This window comes from Carassius carassius, chromosome 42, assembly GCF_963082965.1.
Source record: "Carassius carassius chromosome 42, fCarCar2.1, whole genome shotgun sequence".
Classification (NCBI taxonomy): Eukaryota; Metazoa; Chordata; class Actinopteri; order Cypriniformes; family Cyprinidae; genus Carassius; species Carassius carassius.
The window spans coordinates 26,439,581-26,462,646 of NC_081796.1; the positions used below are offsets into that span (position 1 = coordinate 26,439,581).

The window sequence follows — 23,066 nt, forward strand, 5'->3', positions numbered from 1 at the left end:
GTATGTTACTTGTGGTCAATCTGTACAAGATCAACATGCTTGTTTAACTTTGCAGCTCCTTTAAATACAAGACCAAGTGTTCAATCGTCAGAGCGTCCATGAATCTTTCTACAGCATTATTGTCAGGGCGGCCTGAGTGAATTTTTACGCTCTCAGCGGAAGTGTGAACGCACGGTTATTGTGGATTTTATTGTCATAAATGTTGATTATAATGCAGACAATTTTACTAATCCATTATTGTTGATGACTACATGAACCAGAACACCATATCTTGACAAGATTAGAATTTTGTTGTAGTCAGTTTATGCCTGAACAAAAAGGTCTTAGCAAGTATTTAGGCTCTTTGATTTGGCTTAGTTATGTGATGATGCCAATTTAGTTTTGAATAACACAACGTGGCAAAAGTTTAATCTGCACATTTGCTTTATTCTACTGATCTAGAAACTAATGGATTCAAAGATACACAACATATTCTGAGAGATGGCAGAGCTTCATTCCTCATCATGTCCTTTCTGTTCAAGGGAGAAAAAAGACGTAAGATTAATCTAAAGTCTTATTAGAAAATTTAATCAATTTTGCCCATGGAAATAGCTGTTTAGGATTCATTAAATGGCTCCTTTCAAACTATAATTGCACTAACATGTTTCTCAATGGAGTTGCCATTAGCTCTGCTTATCAAGGTTTTTGTTGCAACAGAATATTGTTTTCTACAAAAGTTATTGAAACATTTAGGTGTAGGTGGTTGACACAGTTAAATAGTTCATTTGGTTTGCTTGGTTTGAGTACATATGCATCAAATCTGCCAAATCATCTAACATTTGTATGCGGAAAACAAACATTTACCTTAGAGCTGGTGTCTCTGCTCTTGGCTCTCAGCTTGTTGACCTGAGATTCAGCAATATCAGCCCTCTCCTCTGCTTCATCCAACTCATGCTGGATCTTACGGAACTTGCCCAGATTAGAATTGGCCTGCTCCTCCTGAAAACACATGGAGATGTTTTCTCAAGCAGTTCTATGCAAAACAATCAAGTGACAGTAATAATATAATCACAATCCAAATCGATTCAAACCAAAAAATCATGGTAATCATGCTTAAAGGATTCGTTTACCCAAAAATGAAAATTCTGTCATTAGTTACTCACCCTCATGTTGTTCGAAACCCATAAGACTTTCGTTCATCTTCGGAACACAATTTAAGATATTTTTGTTAAATTCTCATGGCTATCTGACCCTCCCATAGACACCAAGGTAACTAGCATGTTCAAGGTCCAGAAAAGTACCAAGATGATCGACGAAGTAGTCCGTGCAAAGTAGCTTCGAATCTTAAATTGTGTTCTGAAGATGAACTAAGGTCTTACGGGTTTCGAATAACACGAAGGTTATTGAAGAGTAATTAATGACTGAATTAAAATTTTTGGGTGAACTGATGCTTCAAGTAATATGAAATCTAACAGTGGACAAGCTAAATGTAACTTTGGCTTAGAAAGAAAACTTCATAAAGCTGTTTAGGTAGTGAAGGGAAAAACACTGAAGAGCCAGACTCAGCTGGTGGAGTCTACTGTACAGATTAAGATAAAAAAGGCAAATTTAGTAAATTCTCCCAAAACCCCTATTTATTTATTTATTTATTATTATTTTTAAACAAAAGCATCGTTATCTTTAGATTTCAAGAAATGCATACATTGTTACTGAAATTAACGTTAACATACCGCCTCTTCAGCAGCTCTCTTGTAGGACTTGACCTTCAGCTGGAGTTTATCCACGAGGTCTTGAAGACGAGCCAGATTCTTACGGTCTTCCTCAGTCTGTATATGTTAGTCATAGGGCATAAATTGACTGTCACTATTTGTTTTGTTTCATAAAATCTTTGCATGAATTAAAAGACAGTTATATGTCAGAGAAAGTGACCTGGTAGGTGAGCTCCTTGATGCGTCTCTCATATTTACGCACTCCTTTCACAGACTCGCTCGCCTTTCTCTGTTCTATCTCCACCTCATTTTCCAGCTCTCTCACCTAGAGAAATCAAAAATGATTTCAAACTGACCAATTCTGAAGCTCTGAGTACATATATTCATGAATAACAACAAACATGCAAGATGTATGAAAGGATAATGTATCATAAAGAACTGAGTTTGATAAACTAACCCTGGCTTCCAGTTTCTGGACCTGCTTCTTGCCTCCCTTCATTGCGATCTGCTCAGCTTCATCCAGACGGTGCTGTAGGTCCTTGATGGTCTGCTCCATGTTCTTCTTCATGCGCTCCAGATGAGCGCTGGTGTCCTGCTCCTTCTTCAGCTCTTCTGCCATCATGGCAGCATCAGTGATGGCCTTCTTGGCTTTTTCCTCAGCATTCCTGCACTCCTGCACTGCCTCCTCAACCTCAGTCTGAAGCTGAGTATTATCTCCCTCCAGCTTCTTCTTCTGATTCAGCAGACTGGTGTTCTAGACATAGACCATATGGACATTCATATAGTCTCTAGATAATCTTGTGAGGGTTTTACTAGTACTGTTTATCTAGTACTGAGGTGTCATACCTGAGAATGCAGGAGCTGGACTCTCTCACTGACGTCCAGCAGTTCCTGCTCAGCCAGTTTCCTTCCTCGCTCAGTCTGTTCCACCATTGATCTCAGCTCATCCAGTTCTGCCTGCAGCAGATTGTTGCGTCTCTCCACAATGGCGATGTTCTCTTTGAGATCATCATTACTGCGCAGAGCGTCATCCAGCTGCAGTTGGGAATCCTGTAAAGTATTTTTTTTTATAAATGAAAAGACTGCAGTTCTTTAAGATTTCAGTTTTGAATTACAATTTTTTTGAAAAAGAAAATAAAATAAGATTCTGGCATACTTTAAGATGTCCATGAAGACCCTTGAGTTGCTTCTGGGCTTCTGATGCCAGTCTGTTAGCCTGGCTGAGCTGAATCTCCATCTCATTGAGGTCTCCCTCCATCTTCTTCTTCAGTCTGAGAGCTTCATTCCTGCTGCGAGTCTCTGATTCCAGTGAGGTCTGAAGGGTATCAATCATTCTCTGCTGGTTCCTCTTGGACTGCTCCATCTCTTCATCTTTCTCAGTCAGTTTACGTTCAATATCAGCTTTGATCTGATTAAACTCCAGCTGAGCTCTAAGGATCTTTCCTTCTTCATGCTCCAGGGAGCCCTGACAGATAAGTTAACTTAGTTAATTAAAAAGCATGTTCAGATCTCTTAGAATACCCAATATTGTTTTCTTTTTAATTAATACATATCAACAATTAGATATCTAGATATACCTCAGCTTCCTCCAGAGCTGCTTGAATTTCAGCTTTTTCCTGCTCCAACTGCTTACGAATTTTCTCTAGTTCATGAATGTTCTTTCCACTCTCCCCAATTTGTTCAGTAAGATCAGCAATCTCTTCTGTTTTTTAGGAAATGTAATATAGGTTAAAGCATAAAAAATCTAAATAAATATTTACTTTTCATGATATGTGAATTCTTAATGACTGATAAACAACGGGCACCTTGGAGGTTCTTGTTCTCTCTCTTCATGGTCTCCAAATGATCCAGAGACTCCTCATAAGAGTTCTTCAGTTTGAACAGTTCAGTGCTCAGAGATCTGGCTTCCTTCTGGGAGCTTTCCAGCTCACTCTGAGACTCCTCATATTTCTGCTTCCATTCAGCTAGGACCTGTTTGATAGTTTCAGGGACTTTGATTAGCTACCATTGGAGCTTGATGAATCGTGAAAGATTATTTATATACAGTAAGTGTGTTTTTTTTTTTGACCTTGTCAAAGTTTCTTTGCTTCTTGTCTAGAGCAGCGGCAGCAGCATTGGATCTCTCTACATCCACCATGAGATCTTCAATCTCATTCTGCAGCCTGTGCTTGGTCTTCTCCAGAGAGGAGCACTTAGCATTGACTGCTTCCACTGCTTCTTCTGCATCTTGCAGACGCTGAGCCAGTTTCTTCCTTTATGAATAAACAAATAGTTCCAAAATAACTTAGTGAGGCTTTTGTCTTTCAATAGGAACAAGATATTTTTAGGTAAGTCGAACTTTATGAAATACTGTATTTCTTGTTTCATACTTGGCTTCCTCCAGCTCTTCCGTCCTCTGGATGGCATCAGTTTCATACTTAGTTCTCCACTGAGCCACCTCAGAGTTTGCCTTGGACATACTACGCTGCAGTTCAGCTTTGGCTTCCTGCTCCTCCTCGTACTGTTCCCTCAGCAAATCAGAATCATGACGAGCAGATTGAACTGCATGGGCCAGGGCATTCTTAGCCTATGAACATTGGAAATGTATAGTTAATAGTATACATATTATGAAAATAAGAAAAAACCTTGCTACTTGTACTCTGCATTAGACTATACGGGATTTGTCATAACACTTACATATTGTTGCTCTTTTGTTGTTTTGATGGCTTCTTTTGCCATCATTTGAATGTCACTTTGGATAAATGATGAAATGTACATGTAATACTTTGAAAAAGTAAAATACCTTAATTTCCTCCTCTAGTTGTCGTTTGAGGTCCTCAATCTGCTGAGTGTAGGACTGCTTGCCTCTTGTTAGCTGAGAGACCAAGGAATCCTTCTCTTCCAGCTGTCTAGAAAGCTCCCCTAGATAGAAGTATAACCATTACATCATAGAAAGTAGTGTGTTATTTTAGGAATATGTCTAAAAAAACAAATAAAGTGATATTCTATATTAGTACTTACCATTTTCGGTTTGCAATTTAGCTTTTTGCATGGTAAAGTCATTGATGCTGCGTTGTCCTTCTTCATATTTTGTTCTATATTCTGACATCTGGTCCTCAAAGGTCCTGCACATTTTCTCCAAGTTTGCCTGTATGGACATTAAATTGAACAAATTTGAAGCAGCACAGTGGATGAATAAAGCATAATTCTTGATAACACAAGAAAACATGGAAAGAAATCGTCACCTTGGCCTTGGCAAGCTGCTCCATGTTGGAGACCACATCATCCAGTTCCAGTCTAAGTTCACTCTTCTCTTTCTCCAGCTTCTGCTTCACTCTCTGAAGGTTGTCAATCTGTTCTCCCAGATCGGCCACACTGTCAGAATGTTTCTTCCTCAGAGTAGCCGCGGTGGCCTCATGTTGCAGAGTGGCCTCTTCAAGGTCTCTTCGCAGCTTCTGTAACTCAGCTTCACGTTTCTTGTTCATCTCAATCTGGGCAGCGGTGGCTCCACCAGCCTCCTCCAACCTCTCACTGATCTCCTCCAGTTCTCTGGACAGATCTGCTCTCTGTTTCTCAACTTTGGCACGAGCGGCTCTCTCAGCCTCCAGCTCTTCCTCCAGCTCTTCAATCCGAGCCTGGTATAGTAAGGAAAATCAAAGTTAAAGCTAGAATTCCTAATTTGCTAACTATGTAATCTCTTAAGAATGATGAATTTCACCTGCAGCTCCTTCAGTTTCTTCTGGAGTTGGGCTGCCATAACCTGCTCATCTTCAATCTTGCTGTTGAGCTGGCTGATCTCAAAATCTTTCCTGAGTTGCAGAAAATGTTTAATAAAAAAATCTAAATAAGGACTGAGCTTGTTATTAGTATTATGGTAAAATTATTTCTCCCCCTGGAAAACACACTTTTTAATCCTCTCTTCCAGTTGCTGTTTGTCATTTTCCAGGTCCATCACGCTCTCTTGGGTCAACTTTAAGTCACCTTCGAGCTTCCTCTTTGCCCTCTCCAGGTCCATACGAAGTTTCTTTTCCTGTTCCAGGGAACCCTCAAGCTAAAAGGACAATAGTATTTAGCATTTTTGTTTCATGGTTCATTTACTTCAGAAGTATCAACAAACTACTCACATCATCCACTTGTTGCTCCAGCTTGGCTTTGGCTTTGGTCAGTGTGTTGACTTTGTCTTCCTCACTCTGGAGGTCATCCAGCGTTTGCTGATGTGCCTCCTGCAGAGCTTTCTTCTCTTTGGTCAGCTTAGCAATGATCTCATCCAAAGCTGCCATCTCTTCTGTCAGGTTTTTAACCTGCAGAATTGTGTAATTGTATCAGGAGACTCGCAAACCAATCTTACATCTCAGACATGTTCAGTGTTGAAAACTTACCTTGTTCTCAGTGGCATGTTTCTCTTTCTCCACTTTGGCCAGAGTGAGCTCAAGATCATCAATGTCCTTCTTGAGCTCAGAACATTCATCCTCCAGCTTCCGTTTCTTGGTGGTCAGTTCAGCATTCATTTCTTCTTCATCCTCCAGTCTCTCAGTCAGCTCTTTGGCTTTGGCCTCAAGCTGAATCTTGTTCTTGATCAGACCCTCACATCTCTCCTCAGCATCGCAAAGATTATCTTGCTCCTGTTTACAGATACAGAAAACTATTTGCATTAATTTTAATGTCTTTGCAACTCAAAATTGTAATTATACATTTTAATAATTATTAAATCATAAACTTGCAGTTTGGACTTGAAGTTGCAAGTCATTCTTCTCTTGGAGAAGAGAAACCATCTTTTCTTCAAGCTCCTTTCTGCGAGCTTCAGATTTGGCGTAAGCCTCCTTCAACTTCAGGAATTCTTCCTTCATGTTGGCCATTTCTTTCTCTGCTTCAGCAGATCTCAGAAGAGGCTTGATCTTGAAGTAGAGCTTCATCCAGGGCCAATTCTTGACACCCATGAAGGCACGGATATTCCACTGGATCACAAGCAAGGCATCTCTGCAGTATGATACAAAATTAGGTTTATACATCATATGAAGTGTACCATTGGCATTCTTTTGGTAATTATTGCCTAAACCTTTACCTGCGCTCAACAATCTTCTGGAACTCAACTCTTGAGAGAAGACCACGAGCTCTAGCTTGAATATTTGTGATGATGAGAGCAAGACGGTCATCTCGCATCTCTTCAAGAGTACCTAGAAGACCAGCCTTGAAGAACACCTTGAGGAATAAAAAGAGTCTCTTAATTTTATGCCTTAAATTATGAAAGTGATTTATATGCATGCCAATGTCACATTATTTAATTGTCCAGTGTTTTTTCTTTTTCATATAATAAATAAACTAAATTAGACATTTCTTTGGGATACCTTAGTATGTCCAAACTTGTACTGGTTATGGTCAATGTCCAAAGAGCCCAATAACTTCTCAGCTCCTTTTCTGCTGTCAATGAACTGACCCTCTGGGATGGCAGCAGGGTTCAGGATACGATATCTGTTATTCCATAAATCAGATAATAATTGTTTTTGGCCAACCAAATAAGAAACCATTTTAAATGAGAAATATTAAATATTGCACATTTGAAAATGTGTCGACTCAAGTGTGGCTTGTTTTCATAAGTGAATGTACCTCTGCTTGAAATCTCCATACAGGATCCTGTTGGGGAAGCCCTTTCTGCAGATTCTGATGCCCTCCAGCACACCGTTACAGCGCAGCTGGTGCATGACCAGAGGATTCTCCATCGCCCCAGGAGTCTTAGTCTCATTGGGGATGATGCAGCGCACAAAATGAGGGTGAGTTGACCTCAAGTTGGTCATCAGCTTGTTCAAGTTCTCCTGTTGGTAGATATTATCAATCACTTTGTAAACATATATTTTAGGTTGTCATGCTGTTTAAAAAGATTAAGCCAAATAATAATATATTACAGTAATCAGTTTTAGTAAACACTCTATATGTTACCCGATGAAGAGCAGACACTGTCTGGAAAGAAGAACCCTTTTTCTTCTTCTCCTTTGCTTTGCCACCACCTCCCTCTGCGGCTGTTCAGATATATATTTTTTAAATGAACCTTGCATTAAAAACTTATTCGTCTCAAGGATTTTTTTCCCCCTTTGACAATACAACTCACCTGAGTCAGCACTAGCATAATTAGCAAATAGGATAGAAAGGAGTTTCATTGTGGATTTCTGATACAGGCCAACAACCGTCTCATTTAGAGGATCCTTGTTCTTCACCAGCCAGTTATTGATGTTGTAGTCAACAGTGCCAGCGTAGTGAACCAGAGAGAAATGCGCCTCTGGTTTACCCTTGACAATCCTAGGCTTCTGGAAGTTAGCACTTTTGCCCAAGTGGTTGTCATAAAGCTTAGCTTTGAATGTTGCATCACTGGCTTTGGGGAACATGCACTCCTCTTCAAGGATGGACATGATACCCATGGGCTAGCAAACAACAGATAAAGTGAGTTTCAAATTAGCATTGTTGATCCAATACCTGATATATCTCACTTTTAAAAACTCACCTTTTCAATAAGATCAATACAAGCCTGTAAGTCCATGCCAAAGTCAATGAACACCCATTCAATACCCTCCTTCTTGTATTCCTCTTGCTCTAGCACAAACATGTGATGGTTGAAGAACTGCTGCAACTTCTCATTAGTGAAGTTGATGCACAGCTGCTCAAAGGTGTTGAACTAGAACAAATTAACAGCGTTTTTTAACATGGGTAGAAAACATATAGCCACAGAGTGGCACATTGTTATTTTTGTAATGTAATGTAGGAATGCCACAATTTATGCAGATTTATCTGTAAAATGTATTTCCATACTATCCAATTGCCAATGTACTTCTGAAAAATAACTAAATGAACTTAAAACCTAACCCTAATCAAACATACATAATTTAAAAGAAACAGTTCTAGTTTAATGGATCAAAATTAATCGTGGCAAGTTTTATTTAGACAAGTACAGTACAAAAAATCTTTGCCCAATAATACACTTTCTATAAGAGCATCTCCTCCCCCTAATACTACCTTGCATTCACCGTGATTAGCTCGTAGCAAATTCGGATTTTGCTGACAACTAAAGCTTATTGGCTATAAAAAAGACTCTCTGTCCTGCTTCTTCCTTCAATTGAAGACAGGAAAGATACTTGTGCCAAATTAGCTCATGGGTTTGTAACTATGCATTAGAATTATATCATCTACAATTGTAGGCTTAGTAAATTTGGATATCAGTTAATTGTGATAATCACAATTGAATACATTGTTTATCATCATATAATGGTGAATCTGGACATTCAAGGCATACAGAGCCATACACTACACCTGCAATTAAATAATGCCATCTTATGTTACATGGATAGTCCCCTTGAGCAACCTGGAAACCTTACTCACTGGTGACAACTGAATTGTGTCTAGATCCAGAAGAGTAACTAAAACGAAACAAAATCAAATACTTACATCAAAGATCTCAAATCCAGCAATGTCCAACACACCAATGAAGTACTGGCGAGGCTGTTTGGTGTCCAGGGATTGGTTGATTCTCACAACCATCCACAAGAACATCTTCTCGTACACTGACTTTGACAGAGCACCAATGGCATAGGACACCTTTTTGTGGGATAAGTTGAGTAAATTAAGGCTAAGTCTCACTGCATAGACATTTGGTTGTTTTGTCAACAGTATGTTAAAGATATCACAAAGTAGTCTCCACCTGCTGGACATTCTGTCCCTTGGTGACCCACTCATTTCCTACTTTGACTCTCGGGTGGCACAGAGCCTTGATGAGATCAGCAGAGTTCAAGCCCATCAGATAAGCTGACTTATCAGCATCTGTCGAAATAAAAAACAACGTTGACTGTAATGAATCTATGCATACACTTCCTTTCAGCATTTTGTCCTGATACTGACCCTCAGTCCCATCAGCCTCTGCCTGTTCCTCTCGCTGCTTCTGCTTGAACCTCATGTTGCCGTAGTGCATGATGGCACCAGTCAGCTTGTAGATGCTGTTCTTCTCCTCTTGGGTGAAGCCCAAAACATCAAACGCTTCCTACAGCAATTTTTTTTATGATTAATGACGATTAATCCCTCATATTAAGAAGATAATGTCAATATTTATTAAAAGGATTTCATAACTATTTCAGATAACGCACATCTGTTGCCATCAGCTCATCAGCATCATCAATAGAGGCCACCTGTGTCTCTCCTTGAGAGATGAAGGAGTAATCATAAGGGTTTGCTGTGATCAGCAGCATCTCTGAGAGGAAAGACACAAAACATTTAGACATCAAGTTTTAATACATTTTTGGGTTGCCCTTATTTGTAGGCTGCTTTGTTCTGTGTACTGCAATTATACATATAAGTACTGAGTAATTTTAATTAGATACATGTACATTTACTACATGGTTAGGGTTAGGATTACAGTTTGGTTTAAGGTTACTTGCATGTAATTATGCATAATTGTTATTATAACAGTAAGTGCATATGTAACAAGGCAAACTTAAAATAAAGTCTTACCCATTTTTGTTGTAAATGTTAATTAACAAAATTATAGTTGTTTAATTTTAACACATTTTTTGCCCACCTAATAGTTCTGGTTTCTTCTGAGACAGGATCTGGTAGAAGATGTGGTAGTCTCTCTCAGCCTTGAGCTGGAATGTCACACGAGACTTCTCCAGAAGATCTGGTCAGAGAATTTAGAATATACAAAATAAGCATTGTAGATTTTTCTAATATATATATATATAAATATATATACGCGCACACACAAAAACACACTGTATATTCGTTTCTGAATGAATCAGCTGTTTGAACGAATTTAATGAGTAAATGACTCAAAAACTCATTGAGCCATTTACCGCCTCCTTCTAGAAGTTTTAGATTCTTATTTAGACTATCATTTAATAATAATAATAATAATAATAATTATAATATATTAATATATATTTCCATATTAATAATAATAACAAAACATTAAAGTTCACCCAAAAATGTAATTAAAAAATAATAATAAATTCCTCACGGTCAAGTAATTTCAAACCTGTTTGACTTTCTTTCTTTCTTTCTTTCTTTCACGGAACATAAGTTATTTTGAAGAATGTTGGCGACCAAACTGTTTTGGTTATCATTGACTTCCATGTACGAGAAAAAAATAAAATGAAATACTGAGACATTGCTCAAATTATCTTATTTTGTATTCCACAGAAGAAAGTAAACATTATACTTTTTTATACATTATAAAAATTTCTTTCTAAAGCGGCTTTTTCTAATGCTTTTCTCATTTAATGACTTTAAATTTAATTTGATTAATGAATCGCTACATTGTGTAATTAATTAGATAAAAAGTATTTATTGCTTGACAGCCCTAATAAATAAATGATTATTATTAATATTAATCGCCTTTCAGCTAATTCTAACAGAAAACCTTATGCATTTGTAGAATTGTAGAATTCTACAAGAATTCTAAAGTTGTATAAACAACTTTTTATATATATTTTTTTGTTTTGTTTTTTGTTTTACAAATTAAGACATTCCAAGATGCCCTATATAGCTCACTTCTGGGTGTAAATGTGTCTTTAGAATATGCTTTATCCCTAAACTGGGTACACACACATATCACAAAGTAGGAGTCATAAAAGACAAGCCAGAAAATAATCAAAGATCTTTCTTACAAGTCTCAATATCAGCAGATGCTAGTTTGCCACTGGCAGCAAAGTGGATCCGGATAAACTTTCCCTGTTCGAAAGGGATATTATTTTTAAATACAGTGGAAAAATGAAATGAAATGTTTTGTAACTTAAAGTGGTGTTCACTCACAAATCTAGATGAGTTGTCATTTCTGATGGTCTTGGCATTGCCAAAGGCCTCGAGAGCAGGATTACACTGGATGATTTGATCCTCCAGAGTTCCCTAGAAAACACAACATTTGAAATTAGTGTATGATGAATGGAAATTAGACAAAATGCCAGTCCAACAAGTTTTATTTTAAGTTCATATCTTCTCAGTTTACCTTCTTTTCAGTGGTTTCCTTCTTTGAAGGACTAGCCGCAATGCTGGCAAAGTACTGAATGACTCTCTTGGTGTTCACAGTCTTTCCAGCACCAGATTCCCCACTGTCAATACAAACCACTCTTAGACAGGGAAGACATACTTTCTCTTGTCAGACTTATTGAGATTTTGTATCTATATAAAAAGCAAATAGTCTTACGTGATAAGAATTGACTGGTTTTCCCTGTCTGCAAAATAGAATAATGTTTTGTTACTAAATGGATAGCTTGAATATCGGTTTCCTATTCCAGCAAGTCTCTATAGAGTATTGAAGTATACTGTATGTGTGTACAACTAGGGCAAATTCCAATCGGAAGAGAGCATTGATGTGGGGACTTTGGAGGGCACTCGTGTGTCCCAATGAAGCCATTTGGCAAAAGGGAACAATAAAAGGCAATGTAATTTCTACATCTTCAATTGGAATTCAACCATGACAATGCTATGCAGCAACAACAGGAATATCTTAAACTTCTTATGACAAAAATGCACCTCCCAAAGTGTAAGTCAAGGGTGCAAAAAGACCATTTGGAATTTGCCCATGTAAACTAATACGAATATGTCAAGTTGACGCACCTGACAGCATGTACTGGTAGGCGTTGTCAGAGATGGAGAAGATGTGAGGAGGAGCTTCACTCCTCTTCTTTCCTCTGTAGGCAACGACCACTTCCTGGTTGTACACCGGGAGCCACTTGTAGGGGTTGACAGTGACACAGAAGAGCCCAGAGTAGGTCTGTAAGAGATTCACAGCAGCTTCAGATCTGCTCGTATGTTATAAAGTAAATGTGTGAGCGTTTTAAGATGCCACTCACGTAGATCATCCAGGCTGCGTAACGCTCTTTGAGGTTAAACAGCACAGCTGGCTCATGCAGGAAGGTGAACATCGCCATGTCCTCAATTTTATCAAACTTCGGCGGGTTCTGAGGATGAACATCTACTTCTTTGACAGTTAAAGTCTGTGGGAACATTTCAACCAGTTACAGTACATTGTTTTTCTTTTGCACACCAATTTGGATCGCTTTCATTTATGTTTTATTTAGCATGTAGTTTTATCCATAGCAACTTACAAATGAGAATAATAGCTACATAATTAGAGTTCCTTAGATGGTGGGTTAATTTGAATAAAAAACAAACTCAAGACAAAGATGATTTTAGAAAATGTATGTATTATTACTATTATTATTATTATTATTATTTTCCCAACTGATATTTTTTACTAGTGGGTGCAGGACACTATAGTTCACTTATGTTAGTAAGGATAGCAAAATAAGCCTGTGACATTTTAAACCCAAAAATTCTTCATAAAGTGGACTACCAGTAAAATTGCTAAAAAGTTTGGACCAAAAATTATTCAGACACATTGACCTGACCATGTTTTACCTGAGTGTTATCTGACATTATCAAGATTAATTTGTTCTAACACAGTTTAACTCTTGAGTTCGTCACATTTTATTACCATTTTCTAAACCATAGCAAATCAATTGTGATAATGTGTGAAATGTTGAAGGTGTCTGAATAAATTTAGATTTGACTGTGTATATATATATATATATATATATATATATATATATATACGGACCACAAAACCATTCCTAAATCGCTGGAGTATATTTTTTTTAGCAATAACCGAAAAAAAAAAATATCATTGCATGGGTCAAAATTATCGAGTTTTCTTTTATGCCAAAAATCATTAGGATATTAAGTAAAGATCATGTTCCATGAAGATATTTTGTAAATTTCGTAATACGTAATATTTGATTAGTAATATGCATTGCTAAGAATTCATTTGAACAACTTTTTTTTGCTCCCTCAGATTCCAGATTTTCAAATAGTTGTATCTCGGCGAAATATTGAAACAAAAAATAAATAAATAAATAAATAAATATATATATATATATATATATATATATATATGTATATATATATATATATATATATATATATATATATAGATAATAAAAAGTTACAACATTAATTACAATACATCTGATTATTTACAATGCCACTGCTAATGCTTATTGAAACTTACCGTTCCCTTTGAATTCTCACAGGTGACTTTATCACCATCTCGACTAATAATAGTTGCTTTCACATACTCCTCTTCAGCATCAGGAACGAAACAAGCTTTCTTCATGTCAAAGGGGCGAGTTTGGGCCTCCAGGCGCTCTATGTCCGACTTCCTGAGGAACGGAGCAGCAGCTCCAAACTCTGCCATCTGGGCATCTCCCATCTTTCACCGATCTGTTGGTTTCCAAGCAAACTTTATTAGGCATAATCGTAGCTAATAAAGTGAGATGACCAGTATGCATTCAGTTTTGTATTAAGTAAATGAACATTATCTTATTAAGTATGACTAAAATCCACTTACTTTTGAAGTACTGTTCTTCAGAGACGGATGGTTCAATGCTCTAGATCCACACAAAAGAAAGAAAATGTAACCATTGTCCCACCAAATACTCAAATCACTTCAGATAAGAAACAATAGTACAAGGCAATGCAATTCTTCCTTTCTTTCGTAAAGTCTTTGATACTATGTCCACTCACTACAACTCAAGATAATTTCTAATAGAAATCACAGCTCATCTCAACTTACCACACTCAAGGAAAGATACAAGTGATGATTGTTAAACATGTCATGCCTCCTTTTATAATGCAATTGTTCCTCTAAATATGGTTGTTGGCATCATACAAAGTTTTCGGCTCGCTCTGTTTGGTTAGGAAGGATGGGTTGGGTATGCTGGGGAAAAGTGGGGGGGCTATTTAATGTGGTATTATATATCACTCATGTCCGGTTAATAATGGTTATTGAGTTTTAAAAAATGGTTGTAAGAAACCTTCATATAAACCAGAGATAATTTCACTCGCCCACTGAATGTCTGTTAACCAGAAACACATTAAAAAACGATTTTTTTAAAGAAAAAACTAGAAGTCAGTTTCAAATCAGAACAACTTCAGAGATTGAGAATAAATTTGGTGCAAATGATCCTGTAAACAGTTCACCTTAATACTTCATTGGTAAAGCTTAGTTAATGGTTTATGAAATGTATATAACATGCAGAGAAAGTGTGTTCTGTGTAATGTTCGATACCTTTATAAAAAGGTCAAAATATAGGTTAAATTGTCAGGAACGTGTTTTAATAAAATGCATCTAACATATGTATAGGGAAATCCAATGGGTAGCTGTCTCCAAATGGCATATTTTATTTTATTTTGTCTTCTTTAGAGAAATTATATAAGCCAGTTGTATAATTCTATAGACCCCACTGGAGGCCTCACCTGATTAGAAGGGATTCTGTTCATACTCAAATAATTTCATATCAGGTACAAACATGTATTCTGGTTTGGGACCTGTAAAACGATCTTGTACAACTGAACACTTGATACTGATAAGCAGCATCAAATTGCAGGACTGACAGCCGTGCACTATTGTAGCCTTAAGACCTGCAAGTTGACAAGTCGGGTCAAGACGCTCGGACTAAAAAGGAGAAATGAGAAGTGTGCGTTGAGTGTTAATAACTTGCCACCTCACACCTGCTGCCATAGTGTCTAATAGTCTGAAGGGTGTTAATTATACAACCCACTTAAGGCATTTCCCTGTGAGATTCCTTAAAGATTTACAAATGTGACCCTGGACCACAAAACCAGTCTTAAGTTTCCATTTTGAAATTGATATGTATACATCATATAAGCTTTCCATTGATGAATGATTTGTTAGGATCAGACATTATTTGTCAGAGATACAACTATTTAAAAATCTGGAATCTGAAGGTGCAAAAAAAAAAAAAAAAAATCAAAATACTGAGAAAAGTTGTCCAAATGAAGTTCTTAGCAATGCATATTACTAATCAAAAAATATGTTTTGATTAAAAAAAATTCGTATATGAATATCTTCATGGGATATGACCTTTACTTAATATCCTAATGATTTTTGGCATAAAAGAAAAATTCATAATTTTGACCCATAAAATGCGTTTTTGGCTAAAAATATACCCCAGCGACTTAAGACTGGTTTTGTGCTCCAGGGACACAAATGGTCACACTTGAGCGTTATTATTATTAGGCTTATGAAATGCAGAGACTAAAAAAAAAAAACGCTATTTTTGTATGTTAACTAACTAAATGTGTTGTGTTTTGGAATTCAAAGCATAAATACCCAGGAGAAATTAAGAAAGCATATAAAGTCAGTCATGAAGTGGATTTGACCTTTGGACGATTAACCTGTTGGCGCCAATCAAACAACGAGATATACCTTTACCTCGGCTTCTACAACACTTATTTTACTTTCCGTTTGCCCTTGAGTATAAAGATAACAGTGTGAAATTCTTCCTGAGTGCTTCTGGCCTATCGAGGACAGCTCGCCTCACATGTTGAGATCTGGGGTGAAACAGGTGCTGTTTTTGTAAAGGGCTCCATGCACATAAATGAGAGCATCTAGTTTTAGATGTTGGCACACTTGTTGGCTGCATTGCCTACTGAAGTTACATGTCCAAACAGAGGGAGAACAATGTGCTGCTGGTCACAACATGGATTTTATTATTAGCTTCCTTTTATACAAATATATTTTGTTACGTCAGTTTTTTTCTCTCTCTTTCTTTATGCTATTTTTACCTTGTTTCCTCGTTTCCACCATCACCTGTAAAGTTTCAGTTTCATTGAATCCTTAAAATAACATTCATCCAATATGGTATCATTTAAAGGGAGAGCATAGTTGGTTTCCTCCCCTCCACGTCTCCATTCTCAGCTGTTCAGGGTTGACTCCACCTTCAACCATCTGCCTATCATTAACCTGCTCATCACCTTGAATTACATCTACATTTTCCAGCACACACACACACAGATTTGAACTAAATAAGATGAATTTGGTAATTAAAAGTGTGTCTCAAGGCTTTGCATTTTTCAGATGCAAGGACTCAAGGAACCTCAGAGCTCTTCTGTTTAAAGGTAAGAAGTGTTAGATTTTGCATTGTCGAGCTTTTTAATAAAACAATGTGTTACCACACACATACTAATGAGTCCAGATTCCAATTGGAATAGGAAGGTATGCTTTGGCTTTTAATTTTTCAATCTATCTTTCATTCAGTGCTTTCAATTCAATCATTTAATCAATAAATGTAGCCAGAACAGAACAATATGACTTAATGGAAGAACATTTTTGTCATACTTTATATAATGTTTAAAAAAAAAGCACGTTTTCTATTGTAATATAACAAAGCTTCTCCTTTTGTTCAAGCTGTTTAATATGCTTGGTTTATTATTTTATATCCTTGAGTTTTAAGCATTTTCTTTAATTGATAATATGTCTAAAATCTTGAATAATTGGCTCCTCTAACGTAGTATAATCTCACCCCAGTGTATTGAAGGTGAATGCAATGGCATCATGTTAAAACAACATCAATAGCAGAGAAGCAGGGATTTACTTGCACGTTCATTTTATTCTACAGAACTACAGATAATGAAATCACTGGCACACTAAACAAGCCTTTCAGAAAGATCCATGTGAGAGCTTCACTCTTCATCATGCCCTTTCTCTGAGACAAAGAGATTACTTAATATTAAGTAATTTATGTAAAAATTACCATAAAACATCACAATTCCCCCAATCTGGACTAAGTTACAGATGTTCCCTTACTTAAACAACTCTCAAAATAAAGTGCTCTGTGACTGGAAAGAGGTAGAAATATCAATTAACTGAAAATGAGTTGCTTGTATATAACAATATAATTTCCCACTATGTTTGTAAATGGGTTTTTTTTCCCCCTAACCTTATTGAATGTCATCTTTCACATCAACTTTTTGCATGGTTTCATGTAATTCGCAGTTGAAACTGTAGAGTTGTTACCATCTTTCCATCTTCTTTCCATCTTTCCACTGCAGGACACACAGAAGCTGCATCCGAAGTGGTATTAGATGTATTTACACAGACTTCGATGAAGCTGAAGTGCCATACATGCATTTACACAGGAAAATTGCAAATGCTTAAATAATTTAAAATCATTTTTTGAATATACAAATAAGAAATGGTGGGAAAATGCAATGATACTTTTAAATATAAAGCCAAATCACTAGGAGGTGGCAGTGGCTGTTTTAATGAAATAAGTCATTTTAATTCATTCAGTCGATTTATCCAAATGAATGATTAAATGAATGTGTTATTGAGTCATTGATTTACTCGATTTGTTCAAAAATGATTCATTCGGTAACGAAACACTGCTGTGTGTTGCCGAGAAACACAACAGTTCTGCTGTGGCTTTAATTGGAACTATTTTCGTTTGCGAAATCGAGCACAAATAGTAAATATTGTGTAGTCGCTTAATTTTAACATCTTGTTTATTGAACTACTATTGTATAAAATCAGTGTCACATTGCAATCGTGCTGATATTTTTTTTAAAGCATAGATCTATAACTTGTGTGACTGTGAGTGCTTCTTTTTGGTGGCCAAGTTTCAGTCGGGTAAAAATCTCTCTCACTTGCCTTTAAAAAATCTACTTGTTAATCGAACCCTGTGGTTCCCCCATGGTTTACTTTGGCCCTATACATATTAGAAATTGCGAACTTTGTGTCGCTCACAGTGAATAACTTCAATGCAGACGACATCTTTACACACTGGTGTGTAAGCGTAACTGTGAAGTCAAAACCGAATCAAACAGAACATCAACTAATTTTGGTCCCTGGCCGGTCAATCGGTGCATCTCTACTGTTTAGTTATGCATCAGCTCTAAAAAGCTAATTTTGTTTATGAAGCTGTTTCTCTATAACTTTGTTGAGGCAAGTGTTAAAGAGTTATCTTTGCAAAAAAATAAATAAATGCACATGTGCACCACTTCATACACTGGGCATGCGTTAAAAAACCAGTGTTGGTTTTGAGTAATACGTCTCATCAAATTGATTTCAACTATTTCATCAGTCAAGCTGTTTTTCCATTTGATCACAATAGTTTCAGAATCAAAGTAATCCAAATTTTGAGCTCATTGATGATAACTGGATATTTACTGAGGTCAGTTACCTTGGATCCTGAATCAAGACTCGATTTGAGACATTTATTTCCTTAATGCGTCTTTCATATTTACGCACATTGCTTCTGGGCTTCTGAGGTCTGAAGGGTATCAATCATTCTCTGCTGGTTCCTCTTGGACTGCTCCATCTCTTCATCTTTCTCAGTCAGTTTACGTTCAGTATCAGCTTTGATCTGACTGAACTCCAGTCCGGTCTTTAGGATCTTAACTTCCTCATGAACCCTGTCAGTGGATGAGAAAATTTTAATGAAGACTTCTCTTTTCTGTTCTACCATATTTGGTTACTATTACCAATACAACAATATTCAGTATCTAATGGTAAGAGATAATGGCACATTGAATACACACAATTAATATACCTCAGCTTCTTCCAGAGCAGTTTGAATTTCAGCTTTTTTCCTGCTCCAGCTGCTTACGTGTTCATGAATGTTCTTTCCACTCTCACCAATTTGTTCAGTGAGATCAGCAATCTCCTCTATTTTTTAGGAAATGTAATAATGGTTAATGCATAGAAAGTCAAGAGTCAATTTTGTGATACGTGAATGCTCAAATGACTGATAGTTCAAGGGCACCTTGGAGGTTCTTGTTTCATCTCTTCATGGTCTCCAAATGATCCAGAGAAGCCTAAAACAGGCCCGAGGCCCAGCCCGGGTTATGAGGATGAACATCAGCCTCCTTCACAGTTACCGTCTATGGAAACACAAGATTTCTGACAGTCAAAACAGTGTCTGTGCATATTATTTTGTCCATGCAATCAAAATTTTTTCTAAACATAACACTGTGAGCTCATTACAATGGTTCTTTTAAAGTAGAGAAATGTCTTTGAGCAATTGCACTTCGAAAACTCACAGTTTCTTTCAAAGTCTCACAGTTGACTTTATCCCCATCTCTACCAGTAATAGATGCTTTGAGATTCTCCTCTTCAGCATCAGGAATGAAACATTCTTTCTTCGTGTCAAAGACGCTCCAGATGCTCCCGATCTGACTTCCAGCAGCTCCAAACTCCTCCAAAGTGGCATCCCCCATCTTTCAGCCTGCCTACAAGTTCATACACAAGAGATATTACATATAGGAGTCAATTTGGAAACATGTTGATAGTTAATCTGATTCTGAACACCTGTGTAAAGAGAGAACTGGCCTCATATATCCATTACAAATCACCAAAACAAAAGCTCATTCCAACACACACACAAATGAGTGAAGAGAAAACATCCTGTGATGCACAGATACAAACATTTATAAATGTGTCAAAATAATGTCTGCCACTTACTTAACATCAAACACTTGTCTCCTGTCTGCTACATTATAGTCAATAATGAGCAAAAGTGCACCCCGCGTGCCTGAAGGAATTGTTAATAAGACCAGGCTTTCATGAAGTCTGAGGCGTCCTTGATTGCTTACTATTTGATGTACAATAGAAAACCTGTCTGGAGCCATTGACTCTCCACCCCTTTTTATACTGTTAGAGGTCCTCTAAATATGGTTGCAGGAATTTTCTGAAGCATGTCAGTGTCTCAGTTCGGTTAGGATATGGATGGGTTGGGTGTCTGCTGGAGGCAGGGGCACGTTTTTGTTTTTTTTTATAGGGTGTAATTCATGCCAGTAAGGAACCGTATGCTTTGTCATCATATGTACTTTCATTTGACTAATTTAGATTTTAAATGCAATGTATTGTCTGTTAAATAGGTTTCTTGTAATGTAAGTGAATTCGGGAGAATACTTTGGCTGCTGGCACAAATTGTGGAATATGAAGTAAACTGGAAAGTTTCTGCTCACTGCAAAATAATTTTTTTTTTTTTTTTACTTAGGATTTCGGTCTTGTTTTCCATCACAGACATCTAAACTTTCTTAAATCGAGATACATTTACTTGAGACGCATAACGAAACAAGATATTAGGGTTGAGTCTTTGCTAAAAATGAGAAAAAATATCTGTCAATTTTGCAATTTTTTTTTATTACGGTTATTTTTCTTACCCCACTGGTAGACATTTTTTCTTGTTTTAGGGAAAAACTTTCATATAATTTTCACTTATTTCGCAAGTAAATGCATCTTGATTCAAAAATGTTTAGATATTTACACTTGGGAAAACGAGACAAAAATACTAAAAACTTTTTTTTTGCAGTGATGACTTTTACCGCTGTAATGGAAAAAAGCGAATGGTTTTTACATCAGTTGGCAGGTGTTTGCTCAAAAAAGAAAGCATCTCATTGTTTGTATCAACTGATCTATACCTTACTCAAGGACAAGCCGAGTATCATTTCACTCTGTCCATCACAGATGCTTTTAATTTTGTCTGCAAAGGCAAGGTCAGTTTCCAGCTGGTGCAGTCGCTTCAATCCGGCCTCATCGCTGACACGTCGTTGTTCCTTTGCCTTCACACTTGAGGACAAAGATAACCTGTGAAATTCTTGTTGGGTGCTTGTAAATGATTGAGAAGAACAGCGTGCGTGATCTCTGATACGAGCATCCATGTGTATGTCTACATAAATGGACACAGCATACCGATGTCACTGCCTGAGTAAATTAATGTATGCACAACATCTCCTCAGTGACAGGAGCAGTGTCCACTTTGTCCAGTTTTGCAGACATTTTTTAGCTAGAGTTACTAGAACATATTAGACACCATCAACCTATCATAAAGGGGCATTATTTTCACACTGAATTTGTGGGCGTTCAGTGTTGACCACTGAGTTCAGATATGAAGACCCAAATGTGTAAAGCCTCTGCATCTTCAGTCAAATTTCACTCTACAGCATCCAACACCAAACACCTCTGTTCACTCCTAATTGCTTAAAAGGCTTTCCACTGGCAAAAACAAAAACAAAAATACAAATTCTGTGATTACTTACCCTTCACTTCATTCCACTCTGTATACATTTTGTCCCTCTGTGGAAAATGAAAGAACATATTTAGAAGAACAACATTGGATCCCATTGACCTTCAAAAAAAAAAAAGTTATATTTATTTATTCCTTCTTTTTCTAGCTTTTACTTAATTTGAACAATGTCTAAAACTTGGTATTACAAGCACTTCCTGCATCTGTTTGCCTCTTTAAAAGAATTGCTTTATGTTTCACACACTGTAAGTCGCTTTGTATAAAAGTGTCTGCAAAATGACTAAATGTACATGTAGCAAAGTATAAAGAATATATATATATATATATATATATATATATATAGTACAGACCAAAAGTTTGGACACCTTCTCATTCAAAGAGTTTTCTTTATTTTCATGACTATGAAAATTGTAGATTCACACTGAAGGCATTAAAACTATGAATTAACACATGTGGAATTATATGTGGAATTATATACATAACAAAAAAGTGTGAAACAACTGTAAATATGTCATATTGTAGGTTCTTCAAAGTAGCCACCTTTTGCTTTGATTACTGCTTTGCACACTCTTGGCATTCTCTTGATGAGCTTCAAGAGGTAGTCACCTGAAATGGTCTTCCAACAGTCTTGAAGGAGTTCCCCGAGAGATGCTTAGCACTTGTTGGCCCTTTTGCCTTCTGTCTGCGGTCCAGCTCACCCCTAAACCATCTCGATTGGGTTCAGGTCCGGTGACTGTGGAGGCCAGGTCATCTGGCGCAGCACCGCATCACTCTCCTTCTTGGTCAAATAGCCCTTGATGCCTTCAGTGTGACTCTACAATTTCATAGTCATGAAAATAAAGAAAACTCTTTGAATGAGAAGGTGTGTCCAAACTTTTGGGTCTGTACAAAAGTAGATAGAATAAGAAAAAATAGAATGCTAGTGGGTTTTTTAAATTAAAAAAGATAGATGAAGTAGAATTAGAATAGAAAGAGTTACAGGATCAAATAAAGATGGAACAGATCTTTCAGTTTGAAGTCGGTTCTTGAAGATGAAGATTTTAAATTAAAGAAAAATTACATTTATTTTTAAAGAGGGGGAAAAAAGGAAATCGTTTAAATTTGAACCTTTTGAGGGTGAGAATTATCATTTTTATTGAACAATCTACTGAATTTTAGCTACCGATATTCTAATGCCGTCACTTCATGCTAATCGTGTTAATTTAATTTTCATTATTTAGCCTAAAACTACTGAACTCTATCATCAGCTCTTCTGTGCTATGTGCACAGTGCAACATCAACTTTGCACTGAAACATATGGAGGTCTGTAGCAGACTGTCAGTCATCCTCTTGTTCCGTCTTGTTTGTTCCACATTGTTTTCTTCCCATTGTCCTTGAGTACAAAGATAACCCTGTGAAATTCCTACTGAGCCTCTGACGAAACGGGAGCAACTGATGACGGACATTGAGAACACATAAAGCGGATTCCTTGTTTGCAAAGGTCTCCAAGCGCATAAATAAACATCAAGCGATACATGTTGGCACCCTTGCGAGC

General features: G+C 36.9%; 1 protein-coding gene and 1 long non-coding RNA gene across 2 annotated transcripts; both read right to left on the bottom strand.

Annotated features, from left to right (window-relative positions):
- Window positions 1-405: 405 nt before the first annotated feature.
- LOC132124449 (myosin-7-like) lies at window positions 406-14,352 on the bottom strand. The gene is made up of 39 exons (XM_059535450.1): window positions 14,275-14,352; window positions 14,050-14,089; window positions 13,711-13,922; window positions 12,494-12,637; window positions 12,258-12,414; window positions 11,845-11,872; window positions 11,647-11,749; window positions 11,454-11,546; window positions 11,309-11,372; window positions 10,222-10,320; window positions 9,791-9,894; window positions 9,549-9,687; window positions 9,352-9,470; window positions 9,099-9,248; window positions 8,161-8,331; window positions 7,771-8,080; window positions 7,602-7,681; window positions 7,272-7,477; window positions 7,013-7,136; window positions 6,730-6,866; window positions 6,389-6,644; window positions 6,047-6,289; window positions 5,792-5,968; window positions 5,573-5,718; window positions 5,386-5,476; window positions 4,913-5,302; window positions 4,689-4,815; window positions 4,471-4,589; window positions 4,058-4,254; window positions 3,757-3,940; window positions 3,494-3,659; window positions 3,266-3,390; window positions 2,845-3,153; window positions 2,535-2,738; window positions 2,146-2,442; window positions 1,909-2,013; window positions 1,710-1,805; window positions 844-978; window positions 406-512 (listed from the first exon to the last, which is right to left on the bottom strand). Exons 3-39 carry the CDS (start codon window positions 13,909-13,911, stop codon window positions 492-494), a joined length of 5,817 nt encoding a protein of 1,938 aa, XP_059391433.1. The 5' UTR covers window positions 13,912-13,922; window positions 14,050-14,089; window positions 14,275-14,352; the 3' UTR covers window positions 406-491.
- Window positions 14,353-19,113: 4,761 nt separating this feature from the next.
- Window positions 19,114-20,187, bottom strand: LOC132124451 (uncharacterized). The gene is made up of 3 exons (XR_009426762.1): window positions 19,966-20,187; window positions 19,268-19,385; window positions 19,114-19,170 (listed from the first exon to the last, which is right to left on the bottom strand). It is a non-coding gene; the product is annotated as an uncharacterized LOC132124451 (long non-coding RNA).
- Between the last annotated feature and the right edge of the window lie 2,879 nt (window positions 20,188-23,066).